This window comes from Toxorhynchites rutilus, chromosome 2 (assembly GCF_029784135.1).
Source record: "Toxorhynchites rutilus septentrionalis strain SRP chromosome 2, ASM2978413v1, whole genome shotgun sequence".
NCBI classification, from domain to species: domain Eukaryota; kingdom Metazoa; phylum Arthropoda; class Insecta; order Diptera; family Culicidae; genus Toxorhynchites; species Toxorhynchites rutilus.
Window position 1 is genome coordinate 78,354,066 of NC_073745.1, and position 14,531 is coordinate 78,368,596.

Sequence of the window (14,531 nt, forward strand, 5' to 3'; positions counted from 1 at the left end):
CCTTTCTCTCCTTGTTGAATTAAAGAGACTTTGAACTTCTTCAGTTCATTCGTCTCTAGCCTTCAAAAACTCTACTTTTTCCTCATATTACTCCTCCACTCCCATTGCCTTGAGAAAACCTTTCGATCCATTGCCATCCAGCTCGCCCAGCAACGGTGTTGTCCAGTCGGTGTCCTCACGAAGAATGAAGTTTGCTTCAGCTAGATGCACTTTTGTACTCTAAGCAAATATCCCCCTTCGTTCTTCTTCTCTTCCTTTGTTCACGGAGACTTTACATCTTACGATTTCCCCTTCGTTGCTCGTCGATAAGTTGCTCGTTATTGACAGCTCTGTTCGGGAAAGCATACAAATGGACAGAACAAATGTACGGGGAAATGGGAATGCTTCCAATTTTCATCAATTTAAACCATATACAGACTATGGGATTATAATGTATAGCATATCAAATAAATCTTAGGGAAGATTCTTTTGGTATATAAATCGCCAGAATCCGTTCACGGCAAAAATAGTTATTAACGTGAACTTTATTTCATAAAAAAGTGACCTGTTTTCTGATTTGGCACCCTTAATGAAAGATGTAGTTTCACGTCAAAAATGAGTGTGTATCACAGCTGAGTATTCGGATCTCACGTGTCGTGAAAGTAATTGAGTTGTCGGATTTTTTGTGATATTGACGGTGATGGATTGCAGCACTGACTGTACCTCGGTTGGTTTGTGCAGTCTCTAGCAACATGACCTTCCTCGTCGCACTTCTTGCACTGTTTGGATCTGTCAGGGCCCCTGGTGAAACCCATACATTTGAAACATTTCTCCATTTGTGATTGCAACACACTTTGCAATTCCTCCGCAGTCGTGATTCCTGGGAGATTCAAAAGGGTTTGTTCCGTATGTTAATGCCAGAGCTGATAACTTGTCACGTTGGTAAAAATGCTAACCACATAATGTCGCATACATTGGATTTTAATTGATGGTCAGGTCGCTATTTAGAATTTTCCTCCTGTTTACGATCTTGTAAGAAGAGTCAATTTTGACGTAGGGCAACGTCTTTCATTTCTATACTGGGGTGTAAGTTCATACTTTCAAAAACGAAAGCGTTACGCCGGAGAACGAGATGTTGAGCGTTAATAGCTTTTAAACAACTGAACGAAATAGTATGATAAACAATTCATCTGAAAGATAAAATGTCTACGCGTTATATGCTTGTTACTTTTTGATCCAAAAATTTGTTTCGATAGCCCTAAAATTACTTTCAAAACAGGTTATTGAAATCATCATTGACAAAAAAGCATTGTATCATTTATTGAAACGTGTGAATTCGCAGAAAATATGCCGATACAGCGAAAAGCATAGTATTCACGGCAAATATCCATCGATCTTCATCCATTCTTCAAGTCTAGACTTGCAGGTGAGGAGGTGAGGCTTCTGTTCATTCAGAAGGAGCATTTATTTATCAAGTTACAAAGCGTGGGCGCACAATATATTAAAATATGGCTATCACAGCGAATGGCCGATGGTGACGACGGTAATACCCAAAGATTTGAATGAAAGCACATATCTACGGTATTTACTCCCCATCCTTGCGACCCGTTCTGTTGATTACCTGTGACTACGGAATTGTTTCGCAGTAAAGCACCGTATCTCAATCTATCGTTGATACGGTTGATTTATAGGAGTTCTTTTTTTCTGGTACACATTCGCTCGATTTAACAGCTGTGAAAGAGCTGAAGCATGGTTCAATCATTAATCATTTGAGGTATATGGGATGCGTGCGTAGTATCTTGTCTCACGCCTCAGCGAGCAACTGTTTTGCCAGGATGAAGATGCACCGAGCGACAGCTTGTTGTTACGGGACTGTATCATGTAACCTTGGAAAAGAGAGAAAAAAAAAGGCAGAATCCTACAAGTTCACTGAAAATGACACGATGTAAAGAGAGTTTTGCTTACAGGGCTTAAAGAAATCCCTTCGTAAACAGTGGATTTTAGAAGGTCAAAAGTATAGCATGCAAGACAAGGCAAACAATTATGGTTTGGTCCATTAACTCAGAAGGGACCAACTTTCGTTGTGATTGTTACTCGCAGAGTATTTTCAATGCTGGTGTGGTGCAATTATCGATACTCTAATCAGAGTGACTGATACTGCTTTTAATTTAATCAGAGAACACCTCTCTATTTATATTTTTCTAGAAATGCGAGGGAAAGCCCTAGACAAACCTAATGTAGATGACACCAAAATCTGGGAAAATATACCGTTCCGAATCATATTTCGGACACTTTGTAATAATAACTTCAAATGCTTACTACCCTGATGATATAACTAAAGGGTTACTCTAAAGAATCAATTGTGATATTAATTTTATAGTTATATCATCAGAGCATTAAGCATTTCAATTTATTATTATAGAGTATCCGAAATATGAAGCTTCGCAGGTGATTTCATTTATCGATTTTGACACCCTGTCTATGGAGTAGAGATTGATCAAATGGTTCATTTCAGCGAGCGGATCGGAGCCATGTGTTCTACTAAACGAACAGATTCATTCCAATGGCTCAAAAGCAATAGTCTCCCTTCTTACCAGAATCAATAACTCGAACTTTTCTTCGTGCACGGCTGAACATCTTTTGCTCGAACTTTGTTCTCACTAGCTTGGCTACCAGTTTCTAATGCTGTTTGAAATCCATCAGTTCAGTTGCTGTTCTCATGTTTTTCTTCAATATGTGCTTCAAAATTCCTTAATTGGCCTTAGTTCCGAAGTGTTGGCCGAATTTATCTCCCAAGGGAACCACAATTTCCCGTGTACCACTGTTTGGTGGAGTTTAAGTAGCGGTCATGTCCGGTCAGAATAGCCAATCCACCTCAACATGCTCAAGGAAAGCCTGTAGTCTCTCAAGTAGGCTATCCTCCTGGTAAATTTGCTGGTTCATGATTCCAGAAGTAATCAAAGTTTCGCTTTACGGTCTACAAAAGAAGATTGCTTGTCAGACAAGGAACTTTTGGAGGAATTTTATATTCTTCCAGGGTACTTTTCTGGTTAACTGAGATATAATCGGAAATTAACAGGAGTTTCTTCGTCCATAACCACCCAATTATATTTTGTCAACGAATTTTCGTACAGTTTACTTGAACGATTCTTCACTTTTTTTTTTAAATTCTGTTTTGCCATCCAGCCTCTTCGCTTTTTGGCCGTACACTAAAACTAGCGTTGGCAGAAAACATGCCATCTTTGGCAGAAAAGATGCCATTTCCTGGTCATGAGAGTCAAATGCGCAAATAATGAGCTATTTTGAAGCTTAAAAAAGGTTTGTATGTATGCGAGCAGATATCTTTTTTTGTTCTTTTTCTCTTTTCATTTGGGATTGTGCAAAAAAAAAAGTCCATACGACGTCAATGGGGATCGAACCAAGGCCGGCTGGAATGCGAAGTTACTTTACACGACCACGCTATCCATATAGCTGCCAGCGCTATAAAGGAGCGTGATAATATTACACCTTATCATAAAATGAAGTTGGAAGGTTTTTTTCTAAGCCGATAGAGAAGAACATGAACGAAAATATTTCTTTCTCTGTCTGGGCCGTGTATTTGGCAAACTATACGAAAAGCTTTCATTTAAATGTGTCGCCTGTTTCGCTCCCTCATATTGGCTTTAGCATATATATTATACAAATGATATACATGTATTGGGGAGTAGAACATTTTATGTTATCTTTCAGCTCATTTAATGTAATAAATCGGGATGCCAGAAAATGTGCTAAAAATTAACTTTGGGTGTAGGGTTGCGAAACATTTGTCTTTAACACAAAATCAACCTTCACAATACAACCCTGGAGGCTTTAGCACTAACATTCCGTCGTACACTATGTTCTAGAGCGTAGGATCTTTGTGGATATTCTGCCGTGATATTCATCAATATCTGCCCCATGGGTGTCTCGTAGACCAATATTCGATTGTGGAAGCAGCAAATTAAAATTTTTCATAGATATTAGAAGCAAAACCATCATTCGATGTAGTGACTCACCGATTGTCTCCCAATTGATGCTTTTGAAAGTGTTCTCGGCCACAACACAAAGTCGATCCCCTCTCGAAGTGGAGAGCAGTTTGGTCTATTGCCAGGCTTTTTCTTTTCGTCTAGGAATTGCTGCAGCACCATTTGGAACATATCCGGAAACACTTGGATAGCCACTCCTAAAACTATGTTGGAGATACCATCAGAGCCTCCTGCCTTTCTATCTCCAGCCTTTCTATCACTGCTTTTTTTGTCTCCAGCCTTTCTATCACTGCTACTAGTAGACTAGTGGATGCTGGAGTCTCGCACGCGTTCTGCTACTACCTCCCCATCTACCAACTTTCTAATGGTCACAACATTGGGTCGTGATTCGGGAAGAGTCCTTCTACAATAACCGCCAATACCAAAACGATTCCACTGATGTCTTTTTTTTAATCTGTATTATAGTGATTTTCAACTCAATTTAGCTGGTTCGTCACTTTTACTTCCATTTTTGGAAGAATGTCGGGAGTGAGAATTGAACTCGTGACCTTTAGCGTGAGAGGCATGGATGCTACCACTACGCCAGATCGCTTCCACGCCATTGATGTCATTGGATCTCAGATCTTCGCTATTACGATACGGTATATCCCCTACGGATTACCTTTCGGGTTTCGGCACTGTTCTTTCGAGCAGTTTGACTAGCTTGTTTTTTTTTATTTCGCGCTCTTGCTCCTGAAGAGCTCCCATGGAGTCTGCGTCTAAGTGTTTCGTTCCAACAATTGCATCACTCTCTAATTCATGTTTTCCGCCACCGACGAACAGTAAAACGTGACGTCGATGGTGGATTGGCGACCTTTCCTGCGAGAAGTACTAGTGGCACCATCGTTCGCCAACATGACATCCAGCTTTTGGCTGGCTTGCGTTGGTGCAATTGCTGCCACTCCACTCCACTTCACTCTCCACTCCACAGCCAACGAATTGAAATCCCCGCCGGCGATGACAGCTGGCTTCCGATCAACGAACTTTTTCATAATTGCCCCCATCATCTGGCGGAACTGTCCTATTGATCATCTTAGCGGTGCGTTATATGTTATATCCTCTGGTCTGGGTCTGGTCTGGGTCTGGTCTGGGTCTGGTCTGGGTCTGGTCTGGGTCTGGTCTGGGTCTGGTCTGGGTCTGGTCTGGGTCTGGTCTGGGTCTGGTCTGGGTCTGGTCTGGGTCTGGTCTGGGTCTGGTCTGGGTCTGGTCTGGGTCTGGTCTGGGTCTGGTCTGGGTCTGGTCTGGGTCTGGTCTGGGTCTGGTCTGGGTCTGGTCTGGGTCTGGTCTGGGTCTGGTCTGGGTCTGGTCTGGGTCTGGTCTGGGTCTGGTCTGGGTCTGGTCTGGGTCTGGTCTGGGTCTGGTCTGGGTCTGGTCTGGGTCTGGTCTGGGTCTGGTCTGGGTCTGGTCTGGGTCTGGTCTGGGTCTGGTCTGGTCTGGTCTGGTCTGGGTCTGGTCTGGGTCTGGTCTGGGTCTGGTCTGGGTCTGGTCTGGGTCTGGTCTGGGTCTGGTCTGGGTCTGGTCTGGGTCTGGTCTGGGTCTGGTCTGGGTCTGGTCTGGGTCTGGTCTGGGTCTGGTCTGGGTCTGGTCTGGGTCTGGTCTGGGTCTGGTCTGGGTCTGGTCTGGTCTGGGTCTGGTCTGGGTCTGGTCTGGGTCTGGTCTGGGTCTGGTCTGGGTCTGGTCTGGGTCTGGTCTGGGTCTGGTCTGGGTCTGGTCTGGGTCTGGTCTGGGTCTGGTCTGGGTCTGGTCTGGGTCTGGTCTGGGTCTGGTCTGGGTCTGGTCTGGGTCTGGTCTGGGTCTGGTCTGGGTCTGGTCTGGGTCTGGTCTGGGTCTGGTCTGGGTCTGGTCTGGGTCTGGTCTGGGTCTGGTCTGGGTCTGGTCTGGGTCTGGTCTGGGTCTGGTCTGGGTCTGGTCTGGGTCTGGTCTGGGTCTGGTCTGGGTCTGGTCTGGGTCTGGTCTGGGTCTGGTCTGGGTCTGGTCTGGGTCTGGTCTGGGTCTGGTCTGGGTCTGGTCTGGGTCTGGTCTGGGTCTGGTCTGGGTCTGGTCTGGTCTGGTCTGGTCTGGGTCTGGTCTGGGTCTGGTCTGGGTCTGGTCTGGGTCTGGTCTGGGTCTGGTCTGGGTCTGGTCTGGGTCTGGTCTGGGTCTTGTCTGGGTCTGGTCTGGGTCTGATCTAGAATTCGATCCGAATCCTTAGGTGTTAGCTACAAGAATCAATTGATTTCCGCTCTCCATTTGGTACAATAACTGGTTTTATAATGTTTCTATGGGATACCATCCAACCAAAGAAATATCTCCAAACATATCAAATTGAAAATTTAATGTATAAACAGACATATTTTTTTTCCTTTGAATTTGCCATTTATGGAATGGTTGAACCTATTTTTTCTCTGCTTTCCTGTTTCCTGATAAATTGTTCAATTCAACGAAGATGGCTTATTTTCAATATATCAACTATCGTTCTGACTTGCCGATAGGCTGTTCCTCGACTGTATAAATTTAAGCTGTTATCTGCGTTGATTATTTTAAGCAAATGCTATTTGCTCGAGCTATTTTTTTGTCCCATTTGTTCATTTTAAGCTCATTAGCATTAGCTCATTACTAACAGAGCCGAATTTAAATTGTGTACATGTCACATGTTTATCATATCTATAATTAGCACATTAGACAGTTGCCATTTTTCGGCGTAAGAGTATTCCCTTCTATACCATTGCATATGGTACATTTACACAGTAGCCATTTAGGCGCAAGAGTATTCCTTCTGTTCCAGTTAAACCACCGGACAGCGGACACAGTTGTTTGATCATAGTTGAGTTATTGACGTAGGACTACGTCTTTGATTTCTATATAGGGGGGTCACTCTACGAAAATTTAACGTTTATTAAGAGTTTTTAAATGCATACTACGCAGAATCGTTCTTACGATGTATGTTATAATATATACCATTAGACGGCAAATTTATCCACATTTTTTTCGCCTGAGACATCAACAGTGGAAATAATAAAACAAGAGAGCAATTTAACAAATAAAAGGGGTATTTTTAACGAGCGGATGCGAAGGTAAATCATGTATTATGCATTCTTTCTTCCAACTTCGTTCCCATGAATGTTGTTTTTAACATAAAATTGCGTGCAATAATTCGTTCTATCTAACAAATATGCAAGATGTTAAAGTAATCATATGCAAGATGGCATGCATCACTCAATCTTCATGCAAGATGTAATCAAAACAACCAGGAAAGTGTTACCCATACAGTAATCGTTCATTAGTTAGGAGGAGGCAACGATTATGCGAAGACTTATTGAGATCTGCATTACATCGCAACACAAAAATGAAACGAAATGAAATATTAATATTCATAACATAATTCATAATTCTCAATGACTATGATCTATGATAGATTGAGCAGTAAAACCAATACGACTTGATTGTGATAGTCTGCAAACGAACATTATTTCACCGAAAAAGCTACTGCTCCTGATGCCTAATAATAAGAATAAGACAATGGAAAGAAATCACAATAATATGGCTATTCATTAAAAATGAAGCAACTTCATGATTTCATGTGTATTTTACCTCAAAGTATCACGAATTGGTGAATATTATTTATAGTTCCAAAATCCATGTTATCGTCGAAAGGTTGATTTAGAGAGACATCTGAAAAATACCGTATCGCAGTTAAACCACAAACCGATAGTTCAGAGCGATCTGCGCAAATCTATGCCGTATCAGATTCAAATTTGTACCACGTCCTCTTTGAGATTGAATATTATGCATTTTTTTGTATATGTTTACAGGTGTCATCGTTCATGATTAACAGAGTACCTGTATAGTATTAAGAAGTTGTTCAATTCCGATATGAGCTGCTTGTCGCCAGGATCTGTCTGCATCTCATCACCCGCAAATCGCCTTGGAACTGAATGAACCAACGTATTCGCTGTGCTTCTTTGTTCCTGGCGTTGATACTAAAGAGAAGTTCTTTAACTAGTTTGTCCTCCGGCTTGTCCGAACCATCGTAATCTACACTAATCTTTATTCATGCTGGGGGAGTTGTGTGAACTCGTGGTTCATTCTTCGCCTCCATACGCCATCTTTCTGCACACCGCCGAAGATGGTTCTGGACACTCATTTGTACTCACGAAATTTTTGCAGAAATCGTCGGATGGAAAGGATTTGATCCGTGGTAGCATGGGCCTTCATGTCTTCCGTCTAGCACAGGCTCATGATTATCGGTGATAGACGTCGGAATAGGATTCGGGAGAGTATTTTGTAGGCGGCGTTGATGAGCGTAGTGTCACGATAGTTAAAACATACCAGCTTGCCGCTCTTCTTATTGATCGGGCAGACAACTTCTTCCATGAATTTTTTCGATGGTTTTCCCTCCTCCCAGACGTTGGTAATAATCCATTACAGTGCTTTGGCGAATTGTTATCAGCCTTCTAAAGCCCCGCTGTATCTCGTGAAGGTCGGGGGATTATAGCCCGTCATCTGCTACTCCACGGAACTAGGTTCTCGCTTTCGTACGTCATCTGGTTCTCCGCCACATAGCCTCTGCGAGATAGTTTAACCTTCTCGTAGAACCTTCACATATCATTGGCACGGGACAACTCTAATTTTTACAAGATATTGGTTTTTTATGTTAGCACTTCTTCCGTTTCAGAGTCGTGCTCATGTCGTTCCGCGCTTGAACAAGTTCTCTCACATCCAAGACCTCATGTACATCACCCAGTGATGACTATTCTCATCTACTACTGCAACGCATTCCCTCTCTTGCAAGTCATTTGTACCGCTCTGTACCGCTAGTTTCCACTCTCAGTGTTAGCATCGCGGATTCTATGATTATGTTGAAAATCCTGCACCATCCATCCTTGATTGTTGTTGCGCCAGTCCATGGGAAGCTGCAAGGTTGTCGCCGTTGTCGTTCGTCCCGATGTGTAGACTGTAGTGTAGACACTATCTGATTAATGGTTAGTATAGGAGAACAGGAGGATTTACTTCCGATCTGAGCGTCCATGTCCCGACAACGATCTTGAAGTCTTGACTTGAACAGCTGTCGTAGACATATGCAAACCAAGTATGGAAATATTCATTCGCTCATTTCTCCACACCTAATTATAAATCACTCTTGTATCTTCTTGGATTAATCATGGCGAAAATAATGTAGCAAGTAATCGTGAGATTGCACGATGAATCTTTTTCCAATCCCCAACCATCTTCTTTCGGGACTGAAAGTGAATATAACAAAACAAAAAGTGGAAAACAACATTCAATGAATGAATACTCCTTTGGAAGGATCACACGAAACAAAATAACGAGTGAGTCAAAAAACACACAAAAAGCACACAGTGCACATGAATCCACCTTCCCGCTCACCAATAACTTGCATTAATATGGTCTTTTGCGTTGGCTTAGATCGTTTCATACTAGAAACAGAAAAATGTCATTGCAATAGTGCACAGGAAACAACTCGATTTCAACTATCTACCTATATTTTATTGCCGCGATCGAGACTCAATGATTGCTATTTGAGTGAAAAACGAATGATTTTACAGAGACACTCGCTGACTCTGAGGGAATGAGAAAATGAGGGAATGCTAAATTCTCTGAGAATAGATGAGCGGAATCGAGACAGTATTTTTCCGTTAAAATTGAGAATGAACTTTGCGAAGGTGACGTTTTCTGTCTCAAATAAAGTGAGGTATAAACGGAGAATAGAAGGGTGATTTTTATTTGTGAGTGAGGGTTGTTGATGTGATGTGATTTTGCCCATACCTGCCAACTGTGCGTATAACGCTTCTTTCTTGACATCGGATCTCTCATTAGCGTGCGGTACACGTTTTCGATGTTATGATTGTAGAACCGGTCATTCATCCATAGCACACATGTCCATATAATCGCCTGCCTCTTGGTCACACGAACATCATGAAACCGATACTCAATTTGTTTGTTGTGTCACTATTTTGGCTTAAGTGCTTGGTACTGTAGTGGTAGTAGGCTCGGCGATCGTATTTTTCCCCTTTTCTGGCAAAGCTCCTGCAGCTCAATGATTTTCAAATGTCGACATAAGTGGATCCCTAAAAATTCAGCGATCTACAGTTCCATGTGCCGAATCCACCTAATCACCTAACCTCCAGGTAATCTAGAGGCCATTCGCTATCCGCAATCTGCGACACGTCCGATTCTTTGTAGTCAGGTCTTGAATGTTGTGAAATTCGCACTGATCAGTGTGAACGACATGCGGAATTTGTTGATTAGCTTTCTCCAAACTCTTTTTGAAAAGAATCACTTATACATCAACTAAAAAGCATCTATTCAAAATGAGTGCATTAACTAGGGGAAGACGGTCCTAACCCGACCGGTGGTCCTAAAATGACCCTGTCTTGGATCTCAGAAATGGCGTTACCTATTGAGTTTTTAGTAACGGCAAATGAAAGATGTCGCAAAGCTGACAATGTGGTTGCATGGTAGCCTTTTCCAGATTTTTGACATGCATGGAAATTGAGTTAAATGTTCTTTGAGATTGCAAAAAATTCCCAAAGTAGGTATTTTCGATGGCTTATGATCTGCTCGTTAAACAAAATCGAACCTATCTGATGCTTTTAGTACACGAGATGCCATTTGCCTTCGGCCTCCAAAAGGTGGTCCTAAGCCGATCCACTGTTTTTGCTTCGTAATTATTTTACCATCGATGGATTGCACCAGATGTGATCCCGTGGCCGAGTGGTTAGCGACACACACTATCATGTCGGGAGTACGGGTTCGGTTACCGTTACCGACTTTTTTCGTCAAAGAAATTTTTATCCGACTTGCACTGTGGTTACGCGTATTGTGGAGCTTATCACTCCAGAATACATTCAAAGCGAGTTATTTCGGCATAGAAATCTCAACCACGTACTACTAATAAAAATGACCCAAGTAAAACCTACTTTGAGAAAGCAAAAGCCACATGGAACGCTACCCAAGATTGGCTCATCGGGCGGCGCGCACTACCAGTGGAACGAACTTGATCCTATAAGACGGTTTTATGACCTAGTAAACGTGTTAAAGCATGTATTTGATGTTCGCTGGTAGATATTCGACATTGGTAGACAAGATTGTTTTGCGGGTTGTTCCATGACACTTTTTCATACCTTCAGTTCATGTGCGATTGACTTTCTTGTATGGAATTTGAATATGTGGTTGTCGTTGATTCGTTCAAATAGTGGTCTTTGAAAACGAAGTCTAAAAGTGAATTTTAATCACTTTTTACATGATTGATTTGGATAAGACCGAGATAAGAGATTCCGTCTTATGTGAAATACAGCGTTTCATGTTTGCAATAGACTAAATTCTGAATTTTAGTCTTTCTGTTGAACAGAAGGAATTTGTACGTCGTTAAAACTCCTATGTTATCGGAATCGTCATACTCAAATTCATGCTAAATTCGCTGAATTTATGTGGAAGGTCTCCTAGAGACGTAAACAGATTGTTTAAATTTGGTTGTTTCTGGTTGTTAGTTCTCCAGATATGCAAAATAAAATGTAAGGAAGGAAAAAACAAAATTCTGGTTGTTAGTTCTCCAGATATGCAAAATAAAATGTAAGTAAGGAATACCTTAATCGACGGAGGTGTTCTATATTAATTTCCTGACTTATTGTCACTTCTGTGTTAAATTTATTGTAATTATTCTTATTTTTCTGTTGTTTTCTCCTTCGCTGTCTTCGTCTGAGTCTTGTCTCTCCTGATGATAACTTCTATGAATGGCGGATTTGCTACCTATCGAATACGTTCCAACCAGAGATTGATATTTTCTTTATGTTTTGCCATTATTTCTCCATTAGCCACAAACTTTTTCCATCTTTGTGGCCGCATACGGATTCCTCGCCTGGAGAACTGCTGGTCCTTCGAAACGATCCACGAATCTCCTCATTTTTTTGTTTTTTCGTCAAAATGGAAGTACCGCTTATCGGATCAATTGGTAGTGGAAAGGGGCGATATCTGGAGAATATGGCCAAAGGATGGAGTGGAGCATTCCCAAAGCTCGCCAACGATTCTTTTAGCTGCTGTTGCATTTATCCTGATGTCGATTTTACAGATGTCCCTAGTCTTCGAAATTAAAATCTTCACTTCCAAAGTGTTGAAAATTATTCACAGCACGTTATTCCACTAATAGCGAAAAATCAAAATATGACACTTTGTTTGCTCAAAAGTTTCAATTTTTTTCAGTCAATGTCGATAAATGCTCTCAATCGTAATGATGGTGCATTGTTCACAAGTACCTAACCTCACAATGCGACGTTTTTGATGCGGCCTGGTGCCAACTATTGAAAAACGACATCACTGATATCAGGCTGTTTAGGTCATAATCGGTTTGTGTATTCGTATTTACACATGTACTATTTCGTTCCCGAGGAGTTTCCAAACAATAGGTGCGTATTGATGAGCAGGAAAAATTTTGGAAGCAGACGATTATAATGATATGACTGAAGTATCACTCTAACATAAAAAAATATCATGATTCAAACTCATAGCATTAGAGCACAGAAAAAATTATATCATAACTTTTTTTACTGTTTTAATCATCGTTACATTTGTATATCTGTACATACCGACTTAGTTTGTAATGAAGGTCGTGGAAAACAATATTTCCGTTGGCTCCATTTTTAAACGAAATCAATATTAACGCCTATACAAACATCCCTCTACAAACAATCAAAACGCAGGCTCTCATCTCTCGCCGCCATCAGTAAATCACCAACAACAAACATCGGAAAAAAAACCTGGCGTCAATTTTAACAGAAACCAAGCTAGGCTAGACTTATACAAGAAGCCACCGGAAAATGGGAGATGGAATAACGTTTGCTGTGTATGACAATTGTTGGACCGGGATCTCGCTGTTATTATCATTGTTATCATTGCAGTTTGCAGGATTCAATCGTCGTTTTCTCACTTTGATGAAATGAAAAAAAACAAACAAAGCAGAAACAACATAAACTAATGTTGAGATTCAAAGATTCAATGGAGACAATACATATTATTCCCAACTAGTGGGGAGTCATGTCACCTGCAGAAGGCAGGTGGGGAGATGCAAACGTACAATGTTTCCCCCGTCCGAATCCGCGGCGGAAATGTTTGCGAACCGGCTTCCCCCCGACATGAAGCTAATTATAGGAAACAGAAATAATAAAAAGGAATGAAGTAAAATAAGCGCTAACGTTAAGGACATGTGGTGTATTGAGAGAGAAATCAGTGGGAAAAATAAGCTTAACACAAACTAAACTGTAACAATAAACATTCCGACAATAATTTGTGAAATGTGATGTGTCATATTTTCATACGATTTAGAAGTGAGTAATAAAAAAAACTAAACTGGTGCGCGACATGAGTCGGCCACAAGCAAAACGAAGGACAATAAAACTAATATTAACTGAAAACACTTATAAAATCATATGCAGCTAACTTTGCCCTCCCCCGAGGCAAGAACAAATAATCCAAGACAATAAATATTGCTTGAGCGAAGACTTGATTTTCAATCCTCATAAAAAAATCCATTATGCAAAACTCACCCATCTTTGTTACATGTTTATAAACTTGCACTGGTTAAACTTTTAGGAAATATACCCCCTAAGACACACTCCCACAACCATTACAATCGTTTCACATTGCTAAATATTCAAATCAGAATCAACATTGTCACGTTTGCGCGAAAGCATCGCGAGCATCGAACATAAAGTGAGCGCGAAGTCGTTTAACAATTCAACGCGAGTGAAACGCGAGAAAAAGAAAGTAAAATCGAACCAGGGAACCAGGGAAATCCCGGTTGATGTGAGTATGGAAAAGTAAGCATTAGCGCGAAGAAAACTTGCGTATCTTAATGAACGAAAAAACAGAAACAAAAAAATACATATATTTACTGTATTTACTCTCCCCTTCTGAAAAAGAGAATAAAGTCAACATTGAATACAAATAAAGATTGAGATAAAATTGCACTCTCTGGAGTTTGGTTTTGTTTGATACTGAGTTTGGTTGTGGATGACATTGAACGCGAACTGGGATGTCTTTTTTGTTCAATTCTGTCTGTTGTGATTTGGCCTACAGTTCTGAAGAAATTTACTAATACAACTAATTCAAAATATAAATAGTTCCACATCTGTATGATCACGACAAACATAACAGTGATAAAACCTAGTTTAACATATTAACGACCAAGCTGTGAAAATTATTTTTTTGATGAAAGCCAATGGTGTGATTTGGATTATTGGCGGTAAAAAAACCCCAATGTTCTGGAATTATTTTCCCCCATCTTCCATTTTGCGGAAAAAATTATCGAGAAATCGAACATTCGTCGAAACCTGCACTTTTTTTTCTGTAAAGAGAAACACACTGCGTGCAAAAAGTCTCTTCAATGAGCAATATATCATATTCATAAATGCATCAATTTTATATTCTGAAACGAAAAAGCACAGGAGGATGAAAGTCTCTAAGGATAAACCTGAATTAATCCATCTTCGGGAGATGTGACCTTTTTTGTTCCAT

General features: G+C 40.9%; 1 protein-coding gene across 1 annotated transcript; it reads right to left on the reverse strand.

Moving 5' to 3' along the window:
- Positions 1-5,050: 5,050 nt before the first annotated feature.
- LOC129765858 (probable serine/threonine-protein kinase samkC) lies at positions 5,051-13,565 on the reverse strand. The gene is made up of 2 exons (XM_055766295.1): positions 13,562-13,565; positions 5,051-6,189 (listed from the first exon to the last, which is right to left on the reverse strand). The coding sequence occupies exons 1-2, from the start codon at positions 13,563-13,565 to the stop codon at positions 5,051-5,053; spliced, it is 1,143 nt and encodes a 380-aa protein (XP_055622270.1).
- Between the last annotated feature and the right edge of the window lie 966 nt (positions 13,566-14,531).